At 43.9% G+C, this 24,575-nt stretch overlaps 1 protein-coding gene across 1 annotated transcript in view; it reads right to left on the bottom strand.

Moving 5' to 3' along the window:
- LOC112259590 (glypican-5-like) overlaps positions 1 to 24,575 on the bottom strand; it is a 222,053-nt gene that overhangs the window by 44,687 nt on the left and 152,791 nt on the right. Inside the window, exon 7 of the mRNA XM_042328696.1 lies at positions 17,228 to 17,366. Coding sequence (XP_042184630.1) covers positions 17,228 to 17,366 — 139 coding nt within the window. The remainder of the gene's footprint in view (positions 1 to 17,227; positions 17,367 to 24,575) is intronic.

Below are 24,575 nucleotides of genomic sequence, written 5' to 3'. Positions count from 1 at the left end.
AGGATGGAGGATATTACAGCAGGACTGCCATTTCCCCTGGTTCACTTGGCCTTTCATCCAGGGCTCAGCAGAGCTCCGCAAGGCAGGGCTGGCAGGGTGGGGACTGGACAGGGGGATCGAAGAGGCTTATGGAAGGGGCTTTGGTTGGGCCAGGATGTGGTATGAGCAGGGACTTCGCCATCAGAAAACACCTTACATCATCCCCCGTAAAGTTTCTCATAAAGTCGACTTCAGGGGGTCATTAGGACCTTATGTAAGTTATTCCTCCCTTGCGTATCTTTGTGGGAAAACATCCAAATGTGATGCATATAAACTGATACCAGGCTGCTCCCTCACACCAGCCCTACAGTATCCCAACCCCAACCCAGCCTCCAACAGTCACTCTGGGTCTGGGTAGTTTCTGTGTATGTTGGCATGGTCCTCCCTGGAGGAGTTTATGAGTCTGTTAGAGGGTATTAATGTTAAGGAGTCCCTGGACAGAATAGGAGGCCATCAGGCCAGGAAATGTTTTTCATTAGACATCTTTTCCTCCATATGGAGGTCCTTCCTACAGCCGAGATGTACTATTACAGCAGAGATGTACTATTACAGAAGAGATGTACTATTACAGAAGAGATGTACTATTACAGCAGAGATGTACTATTACAGCAGAGATGTACTATTACAGAAGAGATGTACTATTACATCAGAGATGTACTATTACAGCAGAGATGTACTATTACAGCAGAGATGTACTATTACAGCAGATATGTACTATTACAGCAGATATGTACTATTACAGCAGATATGTACTATTACAGCAGATATGTACTATTACAGCAGATATGTACTATTACAGCAGATATGTACTATTACAGCAGACATGTACTATTACAGAAGAGATGTACTATTACAGAAGAGATGTACTATTTCAGCAGAGATGTACTATTACAGCAGAGATGTACTATTACAGCAGAGCTGTACTATTACAGAAGATATGTACTATTACAGCAGATATGTACTATTACAGCAGAGAGATGTACTATTACAGCAGATATGTACTATTACAGCAGAGAGATGTACTATTACAGCAGAGATGTACTATTACAGCAGAGATGTACTATTACAGAAGAGATGTACTATTACAGCAGAGATGTACTATTACAACAGAGATGTACTATTACAGAAGATATGTACTATTACAGCAGAGATGTACTATTACAGCAGATATGTACTATTACAGCAGAGATGTACTATTACAGCAGATATGTACTATTACAGCAGAGATGTACTATTACAGCAGAGATGTACTATTACAGAAGAGATGTATTATTACAGGATAGATGTACTATTACAGCAGAGATGTTCTATTACAGCAGAGATGTACTATTACAGCAGAGATGTACTATTACAGCAGAGATGTACTATTACAGCAGAGATGTACTATTACAACAGAGATGTACTATTACAGAAGAGATGTACTATTACAGAAGAGATGTACTATTACAGGAGAGATGTACTAATACAGGAGAGATGTACTATTACAGCAGAGATGTACTATTACAGCCGAGATGTACTATTACAGCAGAGATGTACTATTACAGGAGACCTGTACTATTACAGCATAGATGTTCTATTACAGCAGAGATGTACTATTACAGCAGAGATGTTCTATGACAGCAGAGATGTTCTATTACAGCAGAGATGTACTATTACAGCAGAGATGTACTATTACGACAGAGATGTACTATTACAGAAGAGACGTACTATTACAGAAGAGATGTACTATTACAGGAGAGATGTTCTATTACAGGAGAGATGTACTATTACAGCCGAGATGTACTATTACAGGAGAGATGTTCTATTACAGGAGATATGTACCAATACAGCCAAAATGTACTATTACAGCAGAGATGTACTATTACAGCAGAGATGTACTATTACAACAGAGATGTACTATTACAGAAGAGATGTACTATTACAGAAGAGATGTACTATTACAGGAGAGATGTACTAATACAGGAGAGATGTACTATTACAGCAGAGATGTACTATTACAGCCGAGATGTACTATTACAGCAGAGATGTACTATTACGACAGAGATGTACTATTACAGAAGAGATGTACTATTACAGAAGAGATGTACTATTACAGAAGAGATGTACTATTACAGGAGAGATGTTCTATTACAGGAGAGATGTACTATTACAGGAGAGATGTACTATTACAGGAGAGATGTTCTATTACAGGAGATATGTACTATTACAGCAGAGATGTTCTATGACAGCAGAGATGTTCTATTACAGCAGAGATGTTCTATTACAGCAGAGATGTACTATTACAGCAGAGATGTTCTATGACAGCAGAGATGTTCTATTACAGCAGAGATGTACTATTACAGCAGAGATGTTCTATGACAGCAGAGATGTTCTATTATAGCAGAGATGTACTCTTACATGAGAGGTGGGGTGTGTCCCAAATGGAACCCTGTTAAAATATCCTAATAAATACTCTATGGGCCCTAATAAAGTACCCCAAAAAATGCAATAGATAGTGCATTACTTTTCACCAGGGCCTGTAGGTCTCTGGTCAAATCTAGTCAAAAGTAGTGCACTATAGAATAGGGTGCTGTTTGGGACGCAGACATGGACTAGTACACCTCTGGGATGCTAGCAGATGCTAGCCTGTGGGATACAGTGGGTTTCAGTTAGCTAGCTGAGCAGCTTGTATAGAGGTATATAGCACCTAAATGTCCTGTAAAACTGCATATACTGTAGCATACAGAGAGAATCATAGATTAATTTGAAAAAAAAAAAAATCTAAATCCCATTTAGAAGTGTACATTCATTTGAAAGTTTGGTATTGTAAAAGTAGTTATTGTGTCCGCTGCTGTTGACCCATTCCACAGGTCCCAACGGATTTGCTTTCAAATGTATTTGCAGGTCCCTGTTTTCACCTCCATAGCAACCATTAAAGCCCGTGTGTGTTTTAGTACTCACTTACATTTTAGTCATTTAGCAGACACTCTTATCCAGAGCGACTTACAATTAGTGTATTCATAGTTAGATAGCTAGGTGGGACAACCACAAATCACAGTCGTAGCAAGTACATTTTCCCTCAATAAAGTCATTATCAGAAAAGTCAGTGGTAGTAGGGATCAGTGGAGATACTCGTTGAAGAAGTAGGGTTTCAGACATTTTCAAAAGATGGACAGGGTCTCTGAGGTCCTAGCTTCCATAATTTTGAGGTACTGTTGCTGCATTCCTATTAAGCAGCACTGCATATTCAATGGATGACACTCGTCTTATTGGTCTCCTGAGACACATACACACATGTGTGCATCAACACACACCCTTGTTGGTGTAACAGAGTGAGGTTTCCTTGGAACCATGGTGCATTGGCAAATCCTCCCTCTGTCCCTCACTGATACGATTTATAGTCTCCCTGATACACACACACACACACACACCACACACACACACACACACACACTAATAGAAACACGTATACACACACACACATTCACCTGATATAGAATACCTGATGTATTGCTCACCTGATATAGAATACCTGATGTATTGCTCACCTGATATAGAATACCTGATGTATTGCTCACCTGATATAGCATACCTGGTTTATTGCTCACCTGAAACAGAATAACTGATGTATTGCTCACCTGATATAGCATACCCGGTTTATTGCTCACCTGAAACAGAATAACTGATGTATTGCTCACCTGATATAGCATACCTGGTTTATTGCTCACCTGATATAGTATACCTGGTTTATTGCTCACCTGAAACAGAATAACTGATGTATTGCTCACCTGATATAGAATACCTGGTTTATTGCTCACCTGATATAGAATATCGGATGTATTGCTCACCTGATATAGCATACCTGGTTTATTGCTCACCTGAAACAGAATAACTGATGTATTGCTCACCTGATATAGAATACCTGGTTTATTGCTCACCTGATATAGAATACCGGATGTATTGCTCACCTGATATAGCATACCTGGTTTATTGCTCACCTGAAACAGAATACCTGATGTATTGCTCACCTGATATAGCATACCTGGTTTATTGCTCACCTGAAACAGAATAACTGATGTATTGCTCACCTGATATAGCATACATGGTTTATTGCTCACCTGATAACTGATACAGAATACCTGATGTATTGCTCACCTGATATAGAATACCGGATGTATTGCTCACCTGATATAGAATACCGGATGTATTGCTCATCTGATATAGAATACCTGATGTATTGCTCACCTGATGTATTGCTCACCTGATATAGAATACCTGATGTATTGCTCACCTGATATAGAATACCGGATGTATTGCTCATCTGATATAGAATACCTGATGTATTGCTCACCTGATGTATTGCTCACCTGATATAGAATACCGGATGTATTGCTCATCTGATATAGAATACCTGATGTATTGCTCACCTGATGTATTGCTCACCTGATATAGAATACCTGATGTATTGCTCACCTGATATAGAATACCTGATGTATTGCTCACCTGATATAGCATACCTGGTTTATTGCTCACCTGAAACAGAATAACTGATGTATTGCTCACCTGATATAGAATACCTGATGTATTGCTCACCTGATGTATTGCTCACCTGATATAGAATACCTGATGTATTGCTCACCTGATATAGAATACCTGATGTATTGCTCACCTGATATAGCATACCTGGTTTATTGCTCACCTGATATAGGATACCTGGTTTATTGCTCACCTGATACAGAATACCTGATGTATTGCTCACCTGATATAGCATACCTGGTTTATTGCTCACCTGAAACAGAATAACTGATGTATTGCTCACCTGATATAGAATACCTGATGTATTGCTCACCTGATATAGAATACCTGATGTATTGCTCACCTGATATAGAATAACTGATGTATTGCTCACCTGATATAGAATACCTGATGTATTGCTCACCTGATATAGAATACCTGATGTATTGCTCACCTGATATAGAATACCTGATGTATTGCTCACCTGATATAGAATACCTGATGTATTGCTCACCTGATATAGAATACCTGATGTATTGCTCACCTGATATAGAATACCTGATGTATTACTCACCTGATATAGAATACCTGATGTATTGCTCACCTGATATAGCATACCTGGTTTATTGCTCACCTGATAACTGATACAGAATACCTGATGTATTGCTCACCTGATATAGAATACCTGATGTATTGCTCACCTGATATAGAATACCTGATGTATTGCTCACCTGATATAGAATACCGGATGTATTGCTCACCTGATATAGCATACCTGATTTATTGCTCACCTGATACAGAATACCTGATGCATTGCTCACCGAAAAATAGAATGCATCATGGTAAGCTGCAATTATCACAGCTGTTTTTCAACAGGACAATGACCCAACACACCTCCAGGCTGTATACAGGCTTTTTGACTAAGAAGGAGAATGATGGAGTGCTGCATCAGATGACTTGGCCTCCACAATCACCCAGCCTCAATATGGTTTGAAGTGATTTGGACCGCAGAGTGAAGGAACAGCAAGTACTCAGCATATGTGGGAACTCCTTGGAAAAGCATTCCAGGTGAAGCTGGTTGAGAGAATGCAAAGCTATCATCAAGGCAAAGGGTGGCTACTTTGAAGAATCTAATATCAAACATATTTTTTGTTGAACACTTTCTTGGTTACCACACAATTCCATATGTGTTATTTCATAGTTTTGATGTCTTCACTATTATTCTAAAATGTAGAAAATAGTAAGAATAAAGAAAAACCCTTGAATGAGTAGGTGTGTCCAAACTTTTGACTTGTTCTGTATACCCTGAGTGTATTTTTCTCAGAACAGCCTTCATTCGTCGGGGCATGAACTCTAAAAGGTGTCGAAAGTGTTCCACAGGGATGCTGGCCCATGTTGACTCCAATGCTTCCCACAGTTGTGTCAAGTTGGCTGGATGTCCTTTGGGCTGTGGACCTTTCTTGATACACACGGGAAACTGTTGAGCGTGAAAAACCCAGCAGCATTGCAGTTCTTGGCACACTCAAACCGGTGCGCCTGGCATCTACTACCATACCCCATTCAAACTTTCAAACAAAAGTATACACCTCACACACATGTTTATGGGCTTAAAAAAATCAGACACCTGTACCATGTCAGATATAGAGTTGAAATGTATTACATTTTGAGTTTGCATACCAATATTACACTTTATATAAGTCACAGAAGACTGAAATATGACAAAACCGTTTGACAAAGGGACGTTTTAAATGCTTCAAATGGGCACTTCCGATTTTTGTGGGATTTCCCAGGAGTCTCAAGATAAATATGAATTCATCCCGGTATTGACACTTGATTGATTGTCGTGAAAATATGAATCCCTATTATGGAGTGTTTTGAAAGGCTGGTCATGATACACATCAACACCATCATCCCAGACACCCTAGACCCACTCCAATTCGCATACCGCCCCAACGGATCCACAGATGTCAATTGCACGTCACACTGACGTCTCTCACCTGGACAAGAGGGGAAATAATGAATGATGTTTATAGACTACAGCTCAGCATCCAACACCATAGTCCTCTCTAAGCTAATCACCAGGCTAGGGACCCTTGGACTGAACCCCTCCCTCTGCAACAACACATCTGCCACCCTGACCCTCAACAGGGGTGTGTGCTTACTCCCCTCCTGTACTCCCTGTTCACCCATGACTGCATGGCCACGTATGACTCCAACACCATCATTAAGTTTGCTGACAAAAACGACAGCATGATTACCAATGGCGATGAGACAGCCTACAGGGAGGAGGTCAGAGACATAGTGTGGAACCAAGACAACAGCCTCAGTAAGACCAAGGAGCTGATCGTGGAGCACGCCCCCATCCACATCGATGGGGCTGTAGTGGAGGGGGTTGAGAACGTCAAGTTCCCAGGCGTCCACATCACTAAGGACCTAACATGGTCCCCATACACCCGCACAGTCATGAAGAGGGCACGGCAGCGACTTATCCCCCATCAGGAGGCTGATAAGATTTGGCATGGGCCCTCGGATCCTCAGGAAGTTCTACAGCTGCACCATCGAGAGCATCTTGACTGGCTGCCTCACCACTTGGTATGGCAACTGCATTTCCCTCGACTGCCAGGGGTTTCGGAGGGTGGTGCGGACAGCCCGGTACATCACTGGGGCCGAGCTCCCAGCCATCCCGTACCTCTATATCAGGATGTGTCAGATTGAGGCCCAAAACATTTCCAAAGACTCCAGCCACCCAAACCAAAGACTATTCATTCTGCTACCGTCCGGCAAACGGTACCGGAGCATCGGCCCTCGGACCAACAGGCTCCGAGACTGCTTCTACCCCCATGCCAAAAGACTGCTAAATAGCCATAAGACTTCTAAATAGTCAATTAATGGTTACCAGAACTATCTGCACCGACCCTATCTTGCTCTGGTCCTATGCACACTCACTAGCCTATATACCGTATACACACTATATACTCTGACACACTTCATTGACACTTCCACACAAAACCGACACAACACAAACACACATTTACACACACACACACACACACACACACACACACACACACACACACGCACGCACACTTTTACACTAATCGTTTGCTGCTGCCACTCTGTTCCTTATTTTACTCTTATTATTATCTATCCTGATGCCTAGTCACTTTACCCTGCATTCATGTACATATCTACCTCAAATACCTTATTATTATCTATCCTGATGCCTTGTCACTTTACCCTGCCTTCATGTACAGTGGGGCAAAAAAGTATTTAGTCAGCCACCAATTGTGCAAGTTCTCCCACTTAAAAAGATGAGAGAGGCCTGTAATTTTCATCATAGGTACACTTCAACTATTGACAGACAAAATGAGAAAAAAAATCCAGAAAATCACATTGTAGGATTTTTAATGAATTTATTTGCAAATTATGGTGGAAATCTTTTTGCGTAGGAGAACTTGCACTAATTGGTGGCTGACTAAATACTTTTTGCCCCACTGTACATATCTACCTCAAATACCTTATTATTATCTATCCTGATGCCTAGTCATTCATGTACATATCTACCTCAAATACCTCATACCTCTGCACATTGATCTGGTACTGGTACTCCCTGTACATAGTTCCATTCTTCTCTATTTTATTGTATTCCTCTTGTGTTATTATTTAAACGTTGGAAAGCATTTCACAGTAAAGCCTACACCAGTTGTGTTCGGCACGTGATAAATCAAATTTGATTTGACACACACCTAATTAGATTAGCATTATCGACAGGGCTACCGGTGGTGTGAGTAACCCCTGGAGAGGGACCGGGTTTATTTAGATGGACCAGGGAGCTCCGCTTCATCACTAAGCCAGCTCGGGCTGCCCTACGTGGGGGGGGGGAGAGAGATAGATGACCCCCCTGAATCTCTGACGTCCCAAATGCACCCTTTTCCCTACATAGCGCACTACGTCTGACCAGGACCTGTAAAAGCTTTGCACTATATACAGTAGGGAATAGGGTGCCATTTGGCACCAATGCCAGAGACAGGCTTTCCTGCTGTAACTGGGCTCGGGACGAATAAAGCCCGGGGCATTGCTGAGTTACTGAGGAGCATGAGGACAAGTACAGTAGAGGTATAACAATGGGATTCTACTGCTCTGTCTCTCAATTCACACTGGAATGGACCGGGGGAAATGATGTACTGATGAAGAGGGAGGGGTGAGGTCGGGTTTTTCCACTGTGGCAGACACTCACTCACTCACTCTCTCTCTCTCTCTCTCTCTCTCTCTCTCTCTCTCCAAAGCAGATTCACCACTAATACACATGAAAGTGTATTTGTTAAGAAACAACATATCCCAAACATATCCAAAACATCCTCACAACGTTGTCTAAATGCATTATTAGCAGCCTATTGTGTGCATGCCCAGGTAATAGAGGTGTAGAACAGAGAGAGAGGGCCAGATCTGTGTATCGACTGGGACCAGGGGGAATCCACAGGGACTGAGCGTGTGCACTAGCCACTTAATTAAAGCTCTATCCTATTGAGTGGCCAGGAGCCACACACACACACACACCTATTGAGCGAGAGGTCGTTCCGGCGGTGAGGGGGACAAAGCGCTTCTCTCTGATACATAATTGATGTGCCAATTAAGTCTGCACTGGAAAGGAGTGCTATACCTGAGGCTAAGAGGAGAGATGATCTCTCCAGCTCTCTGTGGTGCCGGTGATCGGAGCTGAGAACAGTTAGGCTACAGTTACATTAGAGGAGAGATGATCTCTGTGGTGCCGGTGATCTGAGCTGAGAACAGTTAGACTACAGTTACACTAGAGGAGAGATGATCTCTGTGGTGCCGGTGATCTGAGCTGAGAACAGTTAGGCTACAGTTACATTAGAGGAGAGATGATCTCTGTGGTGCCGGTGATCTGAGCTGAGAACAGTTAGACTACAGTTACACTAGAGCTCTCACTTTATCTCTCCATCTTTCACTCTGTCTCTGTCTCTTTCTCCTTGTCTTGCACACTTACATGACCTCTCAGGCTGACTCTCTGACTGGTAGCTAACTGCTGATCTTGTACAACATCCTGCCAACACTTTCACCCAGACAATTGCACAGGAGCATTTTAGACTACAGCCACTCAACGAAGCATTTGCAAGGCCTTGTACCACACAGTCCCACTGTTAGCATCACTGAAAAGCCAATACAGTAGCCATCCCCCTGTATCTGCCTTCATTGAGCCAACGACAGGCTAATAACAGTTTACCCACTGAAAACACTCTCCCTCCCTCCCTCTACCTGAAGGCTGTAAGACTACATATTAAAGAGAGAGCGGGTTGTTGAAAAGAGACGTGCTGTCAGAAAATGGCTTTCTTCTGCAGTGCTGTAAAGAGCAGAGCAGAGTGCGTGTGATATCCAGTCTTTCTCTCTTTACCAGCTGACAGGTTACAGAAAAGCAGAGCTCCACCTTGAGATTCCTCTATCGGTCGCCCGGCTGGGCTGCAGGCCGTGGGGGTAGAACAAATACCACCGCAGGCGAGTGCGTGTGTGTGTCGGGTGTGAAACATCAGGAAATACACACACACCTGATACGCGCCTGTTCCCTGGACGCCTGTAACTGACGTTGATAGTTACTATGTCGGAGTTGGTCTACAGGGATGACACACACCTGCCGATTCGGAGTGGCACCTGGAGTGTATGTGAGTGTGTGTGAGTCTTGGCGATTATGACACACACCAGCTCATTTAAAGAAGATCACCAAAGCTACAGTACAGTTAGTTAGAGTGTTAAAAGAGGTATGTGTGTGTTCGGTACAAGGCCCCTTGTCCTCTCCTCTCCCAGAGAACCAGCTCTCCTGTTCAGGAATCTCCTCCATCTTGGGGTCTTGTCATATCAACTGGCCAACTGGTGGGTGACGTCCTCTTCAGCCCATTTACTCAAACTGTACCCCTCTGCGCTATGCCCCTACCCCCTAACCGTACCCCAGTAAAGCACACAACCTTACCCTCTCTCTCACCCTCACTCCCTCCTGATTCCTTCACCCAGGCCCCTGCCATGCTGTTTCCACGCTAGCGCCTGTTGCTAGGTGACCCTCTCTAAAGCACGGTAGGTTGTGCCTCCTAGTTTCCCTTCTGTATTCCCCTGCTTCCATACCCCTTGCATTTCCAGTGGGAAACCCCTGATCCTGCCCAGATTCTTCCCACTCGGGTTGCCTGCAAACGAGGGGCCAAGAGGGGTGAGAGGGTGTTTCTCAGAAAAGGGGGAGGCTGGGGTTGAGGAAGGGGGATGGAGAGTGGGTCACCCTCTCCCTCCTTGGTGCTTTTAGTTAACCTTTAAGTGTGAGTTTTAGACAAAGGGAAACGCAGAGACTGATGGGTAGTAATGAAGTAGCTGTGTGAATGGGCTTTTCTCTCTCTCTCTCTCTCTCTCTCTCTCATTTTGGCTCTGAGAAGAGGGAGAGAGAGATCGAGAGAGAGACAGAAAGAGAAAGACAGAGAGAGAAAGACAGTGAGAGAAAGACAGTGATAGAGAGAGAGAGAGGTACAGTTTGAGGAGAGGAGGAGGGAAAGGTCCCTCTCTGAGAAGAGGGAGAGAGAGATCGAGAGAGAGACAGAAAGAGAAAGACAGAGAGAGAAAGACAGTGAGAGAAAGACAGTGATAGAGAGAGAGAGGTACAGTTTGAGGAGAGGAGGAGGGAAAGGAAGTGCAGAAGGATGAGGAGCTTATAGTAATGGCAGCTTAAGGAGCCATTTGCTTTCTACTTTTCTGGGAAGTCTTCAGAGTGGAATCCCTGACTGGGCTGTTACACAGAGAAGGTTGGGAAAGCAGCGTGCTTTTATCTCTCTCTGTTTGACTTCACACGTTTCTCCATCTCCTTTATTTTCTCATTCCAAGCCTCGAAAGATTTAGAGTGATGATCTAGTCTCTGTATACAGTACCGAATCCCACTGCCAGGGCAAGAGTGCAATGTGCAAACGGATACAATTGCCACATACTGTAACTCTAAGCCCAGGAGTTTTTCCTGACAATGAAACCTGACTCGGAAAAATTCTGGACCTTAGTCATAGCCACTTACTAGGGCCCAGAGTTTTTACGAGAGTTTCTTCATGTGGTGAGGAAAAACTCCTGTCCATAAGCATCCACATCAGAGTGGATGGAAAGAGACTGTTCAGTCTATGCCAATGGCAGCAACTAATGGCTACAGTTCCTTTAATGGCATTAAGTCATGTGAAAACGCAGCAAGGGCCTAAACAACAAGGACCAACTTCCTTTACAGCAAATAGGGATTAATCTGGCCAATCACCAGTACCATTGCTAAGCAGTTGGCTGTGTGTGTGCGTGTGTGTGTGTGTGTGTGTGCGCGTGCGTGTGTGCGTGCGTGCATGCGTGTGTGTGTGTGTGTGAGAGAGAGAGAGAGACACTGGGGTAAAGGAGATTTGGACTCTCATTGTCTTTGAGACATACTTAAATAACCCTTTAACGCTTAACCTTTCATCAGAACTGTGCAGTAGAGAGATTCAACCTCATAATCACATTCTGGTCACACTGCATGGTTGGGTGTGTGTGTGGGATGGTGTGTGTGTGTGTGTGTGTGGGAGAGAAACCGAGAGAGAGAGAGAGAGAGAGAGAGACAGAGAGAGAGCGAGAAAGAGAGACAGAGAGAGAGGGAGAGTACAGTGCCTTCAGAAATTATTCATACCCGCTGACTTATTCCACATTTAGTTGTTACTAGGTCTGTGGCGGTCATGACATTTTGTCAGCCGGTGATTGTCAAGCAAATAACTGCCGGTCTCACGGTAATTGACCATTTATTAACATAAACACATTTAGCATCTCCTGGCTTTATTAACATAAACACATTTAGCATCTCCTGGCTTCCACGCATAACCTACAAGTCACAGATGCAGACAACTCAATAAATCTATTTAATATAGCCTACACCATCACAATAAATCCATTATTTATTTTAGACAGGTCTAAATAAACATGATGTGAAGAAATGATGTGAAGAAAATGTAGTCTATTTCAGAGGAACAGAATAGCATACTCTGAGTTGTCCTTATGTTAGGTCCTGATCTGGCTATGTCATCTGGCTGTGGGCGACACTAGTTCATTTAACAGGCATGATTAGCTTAGAAATCCGCAACATTATTTCATAGTATGAAGAATACAATTGAACATAGCTGAAAAAAATAGAAAGGATATCTTGCGGTTGAGCGGTTAACAAAGAAACAGGTACTCTGGATGTGGATTTAAGGCACCCCCCCCCCCTCCACTGCACTTCTCTGATTCAGAGGGGTTGGGTTAAATGAGGAACACACATTTCAGTTGAAGGCATTCGGTTGCATTGGGCTGAATATAATTCCCTTCTCCCCGCTGCCTGCAGAAACACCTCTCCCTCACGTGGCTCTCAGTCACGTCTTTCTCACAGGCTACAAGTGAAGACAGACATGTCGGTGATGCAACTGCACGTATCCTTATCCAATTCCGAGGCGCACATTGAAAGTATTGGAAGAACTGTCCCCATTTACTTTTTGTCAGCCAACAAGATGAGTAGACCTAACAAACACTAGCCTATTTCAATCTACTATCCCCCATAGTACAAAAGTTGCCCTATTCTATTCTGTGCGAGAAATAAATATTCCAAATATAGTCTGGGACAGTTGTGGGATGCGAAAGGTTCCCAAATTAACACAACCCCTAGTATCAAAAAAAATGTTTTATGCTAAGAGCCTGATGCAACAGATCAGAACGTTTAGCTTAAAATGTTGATAAACTATTAGGCTATTTCTTCACATTATAAGAGCAGCAATGCCCACACGGCAGTAGGCTATAAGCGTGAATGTTCCATTAGCAGAAAACACTATTCTCAAAAGTCACCACCTTAATATAAAGGTGCATTTTTATGGTGAAATCATCTTCCCCAAACGCACTGCTTATATATGCCAGTTAGGCTCTGCAGCCCTTGTAAAGAGGATTAATGTGCTTCATTTTAAGAAGTTATTTGGCCACTTGAGTTGTGATACAAACCTTGTTAAAATGTATAGGCCTATGGGATAGACTACATGAGGTGTGCGACCATGATTCCAACAAGTCGCAGAAAAAAGGTATTGTTTCTCATGCTCGGCATCATTCACAATTGATAAGATATAAATCACAAGTGATGGGCTAGTATTGGCACCCATCAGACTATTCTTGATTCATCTTGTCTTTCCATATATTAAATAATATACGTGTGAAATGAGTTTTGATTTAGAAGGGGCCGTTATAATTCACATGTATCGAAACAGGGGCAGCGGGAAAAAAAGACATTTCATATTTGCACTTAAATAGCGAGGAAATGGAGGATGCTTTTCCCATGGTTCATTTTCATGCCAGCCAGGTAGGCTATACTCCTGTTTTACAGAGAAGCAATGTGCTTAATAATAGGAAGGTTGAGAAATAAATATAGTAGGTCTAGCCTATAGAAAGCTGATGGGATCCTCCTTTTTTTAATAGAGGCCATCACTCTGTATTCTCACGCGACTGCATAGCCTATAGAGATGTTGCTCAACATGAGCTCATGGGCTCTCGTGAAGTATTTGATTCGATTTTAGATTAGAGGGACAACAGAGTGCGGGGTACCAGGCAGTTAGCAAGATTGGTAGGCTACTAATGACCATCAGCAGCATCAGAGCTTGGAGAAGCCTAATTACCGTGACTAAACGGTCACATGGAATTTGACTGCCATCAAGACTCGTGATCGCCGGTGTCACCGTAAGGGCCCTAGTTGTTACAGCCTGAATACAAAATGGGTTAAATCGATTTTCTTTCTCACCCATCTACACAAAATACCCCATAATGACAAAGCATTTTTTTTTAATGATGTATCCAAATATATTGAAAACGAAATACAGAAATATCTCATTTACATAAGTATTCACAACCGTGAATAGACCAGTCTTTCCCAAATTCAGTCTTCAGGACCCCAAGGGGTGCACGTTTTGGTTTTTGCCCTAGCATTACACAGCTGAGTCAAATAATCAAAGCTTGATGATTCGTTGGTTATTAGTTGGCTAGCTGTGTAGTGTTAAGGCAAACAACAAAACGTGCACCCCTTGGGGTCCCGATGGAAGGTGTTGGGGAAACACTGCCACAGACACTTCAACTTTTCATTTGTTATTTTGTGTGTATGTCGGCGTGTGTGACTGGAATAAATCTGTAAATTAATTAATAGTTCCTAGGTCAGAGGTCATCCCTGTAAATTAACAGCGCCCTAGAGGCAGGTCCAGTGGCCTTGTGAACTCACCAATATACATCAATATACTGCCACACACACACACACACAAACAAAGAGCATGCACATACGCACACACAAGAACACACCCTACATAGCAACCACTCAGCTGGGAAAGAGACCATCGAGGTCAAAGCAGATGTTTTCTGAGATAGAGAGAGAGAGAGAGAGAGAGAGAGAGAGAGATGAAAAGGAGAAGAGTCCTGACCTCCACCCATAACAACACATTCTCTCCTGTGCCACAAATCAAATATCTCCGCACCCCTATAATAGTTGACTGGACAGTCCAGCACACTGTATAATAGAGGTGGGTGGGGAGGGTGGAGGGGTGAGTAGGGTGGAGGTGTGAGGAGGGTGGAGGTGTGAGGAGGGTGGAGGGGTGAGGAGGGTGGAGGTGTGAGGAGGGTGGAGGTGTGAGGAGGGTGGAGGGGTGAGGAGGGTGGAGGTATGAGGGTGGAGGGGTGAGGAGGGTGGAGGGGTGAGGAGAGTGGAGGTGTGAGGAGGGTGGAGGTGAGGAGGGTGGAGGGGTGAGGAGGGTGGAGGGGTGAGGAGGGTGGAGGGGTGAGGAGGAGTCAGTTGGATGATTAGGTAGCAAATGAGAAAATCAAAGTCATCAGGTTTTCTGTCTTCTCAATAATCCCTTCGCAATCCTCCCCAGGCCTGCCCAAGGCTCTGTCTGAGTGTGTGTGTGTGTGTGTGTGTGTGTGTGTGTGTGTGTGTGTGTGTGTGTGTGTGTGTGTGTGTGTGTGTGTGTGTGTGTGTGCGTGTGTGTATCAGGGAGACTATAAATCGTATCAGTGAGGGACAGAGGGAGGATTGTTTGAGAACAGTTTGTTTCTTTGCCTTCCACAGGTTGGAGGATTTAGAGTTAAGCTCCGTAGCAGCTGTGGCCATGTGTTGGCACTAACTGAGAGAAAGAGGGAGAGAGAGAGAAACAGGGCATGAACAGGACATGGTTGGCCAGTGAAGCAGATGGACTATTCTCGTTCTCAGATGTTTTCCAAAGATAGGATGCCCAAGCAAGGTGAAATAAACAATACAACGTTTTGGCAAACAAAAGTTCCAAAGGAATAAAGACATTTCAAATGTCATATTATGTCTATATACAGTGTTGTAACGATGTCCAAATAGTTAAAGAAAATAAATCAACATAAATTGTATTTATAATATTGTTTGTTCTTCACTGGTTGACCTTTTGTTGTAGTAACAAGTTACAAATATTGCTGCTTTGTAATTGGAGGGTAATACATGTCTCTAATATGGTCATACATTTGGCAGGTTAGGAAGCGCAGCTCAGTTTCCACCTCATTTTGTGGGCAGTGTGCATATAGCCTGTCTTCTCTTGAGAGCCAGGTCTGCCTATGGCGTCCTCTCTCAATAGCAAGGTTATGTTCACTGAGTCTGTACATAGTCAAAGCTTTCCTTAATTTTCAGGCAGTCAGAGTGGATTCTGATCATTAGCGGGTATCGGCCTTAATTCTGCTCTGCATTATTTGGTGTTTTACGTTGTACATGGAGGATATTTTTGCAGAATTCGGCATGCAGAGTCTCGATTTGGTGTTTGTCCCATTTTGTGAATTGTTGGTTGGTGAGCGGACCCCAGACCTCACACCCATGAAGGGCAATGGGTTCTATAACTGATTCAAGTATTTTTACCCTGTATTGTTTGATGGCGTAGAAAGCCCTTCTTGCCTTGTCTCTCTGATCGTTCACAGCATTGTGAAAGTTACCTGTGGCGTTGAAGTTTAGGCCGAGGAATGTATAGTTTTTTTGTGTGCTCTAGGGCAACAGTGTCTAGATGGAATTTGTATTTGTGGTCCTGGCAACTGAACCTTTTTTGGAACACCGTTATTTTTGTCATACTGAGATTTACTATCAGGGCCCGGGTCTGACAGAATCTATGCAGAAGATCTAGGTGCTGCTGTAGGCACAGAATAACCAGATCACCTCCCTCCCCCTCTCCCTCTCTCCCTCTCTCCCTCCCTCGCTCTCTCCCTCCCTCCCTCCCTCCCTCCCTCCCTCCCTCCTCCCTCCCTCCCTCCCTCCCTCCCTCCCTCCCTCCCTCCCTCCCTCCCTCCCTCTCTCCCTCCCTCCCTCCCTCCCCTCCCTCCCTCCCTCCCTCCCTCCCTCCCCCTCTCCCTCTCTCCCTCTCTCCCTCCATCTACACTGGTGTTATGAGGGTTATTACAGTGGGTTGTTCACTTGTAAACATAGCTGTAGAGGTCAAGGTGCAGAGTAAATAGTTTGGCAGTCTGTGAAAACAAAGCTGTAACAGAGACCTCCACTTTGCAATACACCATAGTCTTGCAGTTTGTATTGGAGGAATATGCTCCAGGAAACGGCCTTGCTGTGACATCTGAACCCACACCTCCGATGGTGTGTGTGTGTGTGTGTGTGTGTGTGTGTGTGTGTGTGTGTGTGTGTACATGTGCGACTCACAGCTCCTGACCGTCCCCGTTCCAGACCCTTGACACCCGTCTTCATCGTCACAGTCTCCGCTGCCATCCTCTGTGTCGCCACTACCCAGCTCCCCCCAGGACTCGCTCTGGCCCAGCCCTGGCAGCATGTCCTGAATCTCCTGGTGGACAGACAAAGCATTGTGTTATAAGACAGGAATAAACACTCACAACGGTGAGCCAATGGTTGAATTGCTGCGATTATGGCGTACCTGAATGCCGGATACAGATAATACCACTGCATAGCCTCTCTACTTTACTCTCACTCGATCCATTTATTCAAACCGTCTCCTATCAGATGCTTATCAACACAACCAAGCAGACAATCATTGAAATAGGGTTCAACTCAAGTGTTTGATCATTATTATTTGTCAATAGCAGAATCATACTGGAATCTCAAACAGTTCTCAAAGGTTGTGTCAGCCATCTACACCCAAAGATACTCTATTCCTCTGTCTATCTTCCAATGGATCCCTCTTAGCCACATCATAACACATTGGGAGCAAAGCAGTCAGTAGCGTTAGCACTATAGCATATTAGCTGTGGTTCCTGCCGCCCCAACGGCGTATCCCTTCACACCCCACCGTGTGACAGCGTCGGTGGGCCGGGGCGCTGCCAGCGACAGCCTTCTGCTCCAGAGGACCCAAGGGTCTTTATGGAGAACACTGTGTGATCTTTAAATCGACTCTGTGTGTGCGTGTGTGCGTGTGTGTGTGTGTGTGCGTGTGTGTGTGGCCCTATGGTTCATTTCCCTGTAGCCTCGCTGACACATCAATCACGACAAATGACAACAAGTGCCCGCGAGGTGACGAGGAACGATTGACGTACTGGGGGATGGGGGCTGGTAATAATAGAAAGGAAGACTGAATGTTCTCTAAATGGAGGATAATGAAGAACAGGCTGAGATAATTAGGGACTTTCTGTTACTGAAGCCAAGCTCTGTAAAACTTTATTAGAATTTATTAGAATTCTCTTAGAAATCTTTTAATGGCTTTTTTTGGTGGGAGATCAGCTTAAATATTGCAGATAGATTGTAGGTTAAATCAATGTAATTGTTTGCAGCATTTCCAATCCCCTTTTTTTTCTCTTCTCTATACTTTCCCCCTACCATACCATCCCCACCCTGATTGGAGTAAACTAACGGACAACAATACTTCTACTGCTACTTACAGCTATTTTCGCTCACATCTACGGTACCTGTAGTTAAATAATTATGCATACAGTACCAGTCAAAAGTCTGGACCCACCTACTCATTCAAGGGCTTTTACCTTCGTTTGGACTATTTTCTACATTTTACAATAATAGTGAAGACATGAAATAACACATGGAATCACGTAGTAACCAAAAAAAGTGTTAAACAAATCAAAATATATGTTATATTTGAGATTCTTCAAAGTAGCCACCCTTTGCCCTCATGAGAGCATTGCACACTCTTGGCATTCTCTCAACCAGCTTCATGAGGTAGTCACCTGCAATGCACTTCAACTAACAGGTGTGCCTTAACTAAACACATTTTTAGGGGGTATACAGAAGATAGCCCTAGTTGGTAAAAGACCAAGTCCATATTATGGCAAGAACAGCTCAAATAAGCAAAGAGAAAAGACAGTCCATCATTACTTTAAGAGATGAAGGTCATTCAATCTGGGAAAATTTCAAGAATTTTGAGTGCAGTCGCAAAAACTATGATGAAACTAGCTTTCATGAGGACTGCCACAGGAAAGGAAGACACAGAGTTGCCTCTGCTACAGAGTATACATTCATTAGAGTTACCAGCCTCAGATTGCAGCCCAAATAAATGCTTCACAGAGTTCAAGTGACAGACACATCTCAACATCAACTGTTCAGATGAGACTGTGTAAATCAGGCCTTCATGGTCGAATTGCACTACATAGGGAATAGGGCGCCATTTGGCACACATACTTCACCACTTCCCTTTCTCTCTTACCATCTTCTTTCACCTTGACCAGCTATAACTACTTCACACCGCTGCAAAAGAAACCTCTCCTGTACTGAGTTGCACAACATGAAAGACTAGCCACGATGATTAGAGAGACTGCCCATCCAATCTGCATTTTGATTGGATCTTCCCTTCTTCCCTCTCAGCATGGGGTGGTCTAATTGGATGCCCCGCTGGCCATTCCAGGAATGTTATTTCTGTACTATTCAAGGTCTTTTTTGTTTCATCAGAACATGTCCTGAGATAAGGATCTCCTGACACAACGTCACAACTTAAAAAATTAGACTTTGGAGTAGAAAGGTAACGTGAACAATGTAGGGGTTTGTATGTGTGCTAGAGTATGCTTATTTATAAAACTCTCTTAGACCTCACTCCTCCCTATCCGCGATGTCTACTGCAGCCCTCAACCTCCACTTACAACACCCGTTCTGCCAGTCACATTCTGTTAAAGGTCCCCAAAGCACACACATCCCTGGGTCACTCCTCTTCTCAGTTCGCTGCAGCTAGCGACTAGAACGAGCTGCAACAAACACTCAAACTGGACAGTTTTATCTCAATCTCTTCATTCAAAGACTCAATCATGGATGCTCGTACTGACAGTTGTGGCTGCTTTGCGTGATGTATCGTTGTCTCTACCTTCTTGCGTTTTGTGCTGTTGTCTGTGCCCAATTATGTTTGTACCCTTTTTGCAGAGGTGTGGACTCGAGTCAGACTCGAGTCACAAATATGATGGCTTGCAACTCGACTTTGACTTTAACACCAATGACTCGTGACTTGACTTGGACTTGAGCCTTATGACTCGACCTGACTTGATATCCTCCTCAAGCCCAAATGATAAAAATGATGCTATTAAAAGAAGTGTGCAGCGCATCAACTCTTCATTTAACTGATTACAGTTTGAATCGGACAGCAGCCAATCACATTGTGCCAGCGGAGACAAAGTTGCGCGTGGTAGCGCAGAGGAACGTCGGCGGGTGAATTCAGATTGAGCCATCGGAAAGATGATACCCCAAATGATTATTTTCGGATATACAGAATACGCTGTAGTCAACAAGAAAACGGATTGCAACTTGCAAAACATGCGGGAAGAAAATTACAGATGGAGGCGCAACAACTTCCAACTGTGTTCGACATTTGAAGCTGCACAAAGAACAGTAAGTCGTGGCTAATACAGCCGACAGCTATATATAACTTTGCTAGTATAGCATGTAGGCTAACATAATGTTAAATCAATGAGCCGCCACACAGTCGGCCAGCGCGGGAACGTGATCATTGCACCCAAGATTGAGACCAGGCAAGATTGTGCTACTACCCCGCTCAATTATTTTTTTATATGCTTACAGATTTGAACAATAACAGATTAACAAAAGTGTCACAAGTGAACCACAACAGTGTCCAATCTCACAGTTCATGGAGACCCGTGTAGGGCAGTACAGCATGAATCATCCACAGCAGAAAGCTATCAACAATGCAATACTGTCCGACCTGGTTATCGACTGTGTCAAGGATTTCCTCCTCTTCATCTGAAGAGGAGAGGCGAGAAGGATCGGAGGACCAATATGCGGCCTGGTAAGTGTCCATGGTTCTTTTAATATGTAAATGTACACATGAACACTACAAAACAATAAACATGGAACGTGTGAAACCCTAAACAGTCCTATCTGGTGCAAAGACAGAGACAGGAACAAACACCCACAAACATACAGTGAAACCCAGGCTACCTAAGTATGATTCTCAATCAGAGACAACTAATGACACCTGCCTCTGATTGAGAACCATACTAGGCCGAAACATAGAAATACCCAAATTATAGAAAAACAAACATAGACTGCCCACCCAACTCACGCCCTGACCATACTAAATAAATACAAAACAAAGGAAAAAAGGTCAGAACGTGACAGACTGCAACTTGCCTCTGTCTATTGTGGAAAACTAGAGTTTTTGTTCCTTTTTGTCATTGGTTGACAGTAAGTACAGCCCAGTGTGTCGTAGAACATTGACATCAAAAGTAGAGAACCTCGCTACAGAGAGACGTTCAAAACTGAAAACTCAGTTGAGCAACACAGGCCATGTTTCAGTCGCAGTGGACATTTGGTCCGACCGAAAGATGAGGGGGTTCCTATGTGTCACTGTGCACTCTACGGAGAAAGATGGAGAGAGGATACACCTCAAGTCCAATCTCTTGGCCTGAGACCGCTTCAAAGGCCCACACACGGCCAAAAGAATCTGTGAGCAATTTGAGGCCATATATGGTGAGTACAGCATCAAAGATGAATTGTACAATATCATTAGTAACAATGCTGCCAACATGAGAAAAGCATTCACGGTGTGCTTCCCCATTGAACAAGAAGATGAAGTACATGGCGAAGATCACCTTGATGACCCAGAGCTCTGGAATGACCTAACCCTGGAAGACCAGGATGCTGCTATTGCAAAAAAAACTGTGCTTGCAGTGTTTTTCCCACACTCTCCATCTGGTAGTGGGTTATGGCTTGAAAGAAACAAAAGTGATGACTCCTTCTATTTCAAAGTTATCAAAAATCAGCTCACTGCACAACATTCAAAGAGGTGTTTGAGGCTGAGTTTGGGGAAAGAGGCATCCCTGCTGCTGTCAACACAAGATGGAACTCAACACTGAGACAAGTGAAGGCAGATATCCAACGTGACCATCTAAAGCTCTGTCATATTCTGGAAATATCTGGGCACAAGGAGTTGTTGTTCACAGTATGGGAGTGGAATAAGTTGAAGAAGTTGTTGGACATTCTGAAGCCATTTGGAGAAGCAACAGATATGACACAGGGGGAGAAGATAGTCACAATCAGTTCTGTTGTTCCCTCGGTCCTGTCCCTGAATCACCACCTGGAGCAGTGGAAGCCTCAAGTCCATTTCCTGAGCGGCTTTGTCAGAAGTTTCCAGGCCTCCCTGAACAAACGATTTCTTGGAATCTTCATCAATGTGAAAATGGCCAGGACACAAGATGGAATCACTGCCCCCTTTTCAGATCCAGTCTACCTCAAAGCAGCTTCCTTGGATCCGCCTTTTTCCCTGATGTGGGTGGATCAACATGTGCTGGTCAAGGAGGAGGTGGCACAAAGAGTGAAAGGTCAATATTATTGAGTTTAATGTAACTTTTTCCTCATAATTGAATCCAATTGACTGCAACAATAATACTTATTCAGTTTAACCCACTGCATCACCAATACTCTAATACTAGCCTTTTTGTTTCTGCTTTTACATGTTTTGCCAGAACTGATTCTGCAAGATGCTGCAGGGACTGAGCAAGCTGTGCCTCTTGTTGATGAGGAAGAGTGAGAGGACCATAGACTTGGACAAGAAGAAGGGCTGTTTGCAGCATACTGTAAGAGGCAGAAGAAAGCTGTTGGGACCTCTCCAGCTAAGTCACTACCTTGACATATGCGAAGGACAAAATGCCCTCTTGTTCTGGGCAATGAACATGAAGGCCCTTCCTTCACTGTCCCGGGTGGCCATCAGGGTCTTGGCAGTGACCCTGGGTATAGGGGCTCACTGGTGGAGTGTGTCTTCAGCCATGGTGGCTGAGAGAGAGAGAGAGAGAGAGAGAGAGAGAGAGAGAGAGAGAGAGAGAGAGAGAGAGAGAGAGAGAGAGAGAGAGAGAGAGAGAGAGAGAGAGAGAGAGAGAGAGAGAGAGAGAGAGAGAGAGAGAGAGAGAACTAGCATATTTCGTTTTTGTTGTCATATTGATGTGACTTTCTCATGGCTACCCATGTATTTACATGGAAATATAAAGTTTATTTGGAAAGGAATAAATATATATCGTTTTAAAAGCATTCATGATTTGCGTAAATTTAATATACTATTACTCTTGTTAAATATAGCCTCAGGACTACCTGGCATGATGACTCCTTGCTGTCCTCAGTCCACCTGGCCGTGCTGCTGCTCCAGTTTCAACTGTTCTGCCTGCGTCTATGGAATCCTGACCTGTTCACCGGACGTGCTACCTGTCCCAGACCTATTATTTGACCATGCTGGTCATTTATGAACATTTGAACATCTTGGCCATGTTCTGTTATAATCTCCACCCGGCACAGCCAGAAGAGGACTGGCCACCCCTCATAGCCTGGTTCCTCTCCAGGTTTCTTCCTCGGTTTTGGCCTTTCTAGGGAGTTTTCCCTAGCCAACGTGCTTCAACACCTGCATTGCTTGCTGTTTGGGATTTTAGGCTGGGTTTCTGTACAGCACTTTGAGATATCAGCTGATGTACGAAGGGCTATATAAATAAATTTGATACTGATACTGAAATATGAAATGGTATTACATTTGGTGAAGAGCACATTATGACTTGTTTAGGACTCGAAACTTGACTTGACACTTGGCGGTCTTCACTTGAGACTTGACTTGGACTTGCCTGTCTTGACTTGAGACTTGACTTGGGACTTGAAGGCTAAGACTTGAGACTTACTTGTGACTTGTAAAACAATGACTTGGTCCCACCTCTGCTGTTTTGTGCTGCTACCATGTTGTGTTGCTGCCATGTTGTGTTGCTACCGTGCTGCGATGTCATGTGTTGCTGCCGTGCTATGTTGTTGTTGTCTCAGGTCTCTCTTTATGTAGTGTTGTGTTGTCTCTCTTGACGTGATGTGTGTTTTGTACAATATTTTAATTTAATTTATTTATATATTTTTTTTTTCCCTGCCCCCAACCCAGCAGGAGGTCTTTTGGTAGGACGTCATTATAAATAAGAACTGACTTGCCTGGTCCGACCAATCTGATTCCACACTCCAAGACTGCTTCCATCACGTGGACTGGGATATGTTGCGTATTGCGTCAGACAACAACATTGACGAATACGCTGATTCGGTGAGCGAGTTCATTAGAACGTGCGTTGAAGATGTCGTTCCCATAGCAACGATTAAAACATTCCCAAACCAGAAACCGTGGATTGATGGCTACTTTCGCGTGAAACTGAAAGCCCGAACCACTGCTTTTAATCAGGGCAAGGTGACCGGAAACATGACCGAATACAAACAGTGTAACTATTCCCTCCGCAAGGCTATCAAACAAGACAATACAGTGCCACTGACACGGCCTGCAACGAAAACATGCAGACTCTCCTTCACTGCAGCCGAGGTGAGTAAGACATTTAAACGTGTTAACCCTCGCAAGGCTGCAGGCCCAGACGGCATCCCCAGCCGCGCCCTCAGAGCATGCGCAGACCAGCTGGCCGGTGTGTTTACGGACATATTCAATCAATCCCTATACCAGTATGCTGTTCCCACATGCTTCAAGAGGGCCACCATTGTTCCTGTTCCCAAGAAAGCTAAGGTAACTGAGCTAAACGACTACTGCCCCGTAGCACTCACTTCTGTCATTATGAAGTGCTTTAAGAGACTAGTC

Source organism: Oncorhynchus tshawytscha, linkage group LG10, assembly GCF_018296145.1.
Source record: "Oncorhynchus tshawytscha isolate Ot180627B linkage group LG10, Otsh_v2.0, whole genome shotgun sequence".
Taxonomy (NCBI): Eukaryota; Metazoa; Chordata; class Actinopteri; order Salmoniformes; family Salmonidae; genus Oncorhynchus; species Oncorhynchus tshawytscha.
The sequence above is the reverse complement of the archived record's forward strand: the minus strand, read 5'-3'. Positions and strand labels throughout refer to the sequence as shown.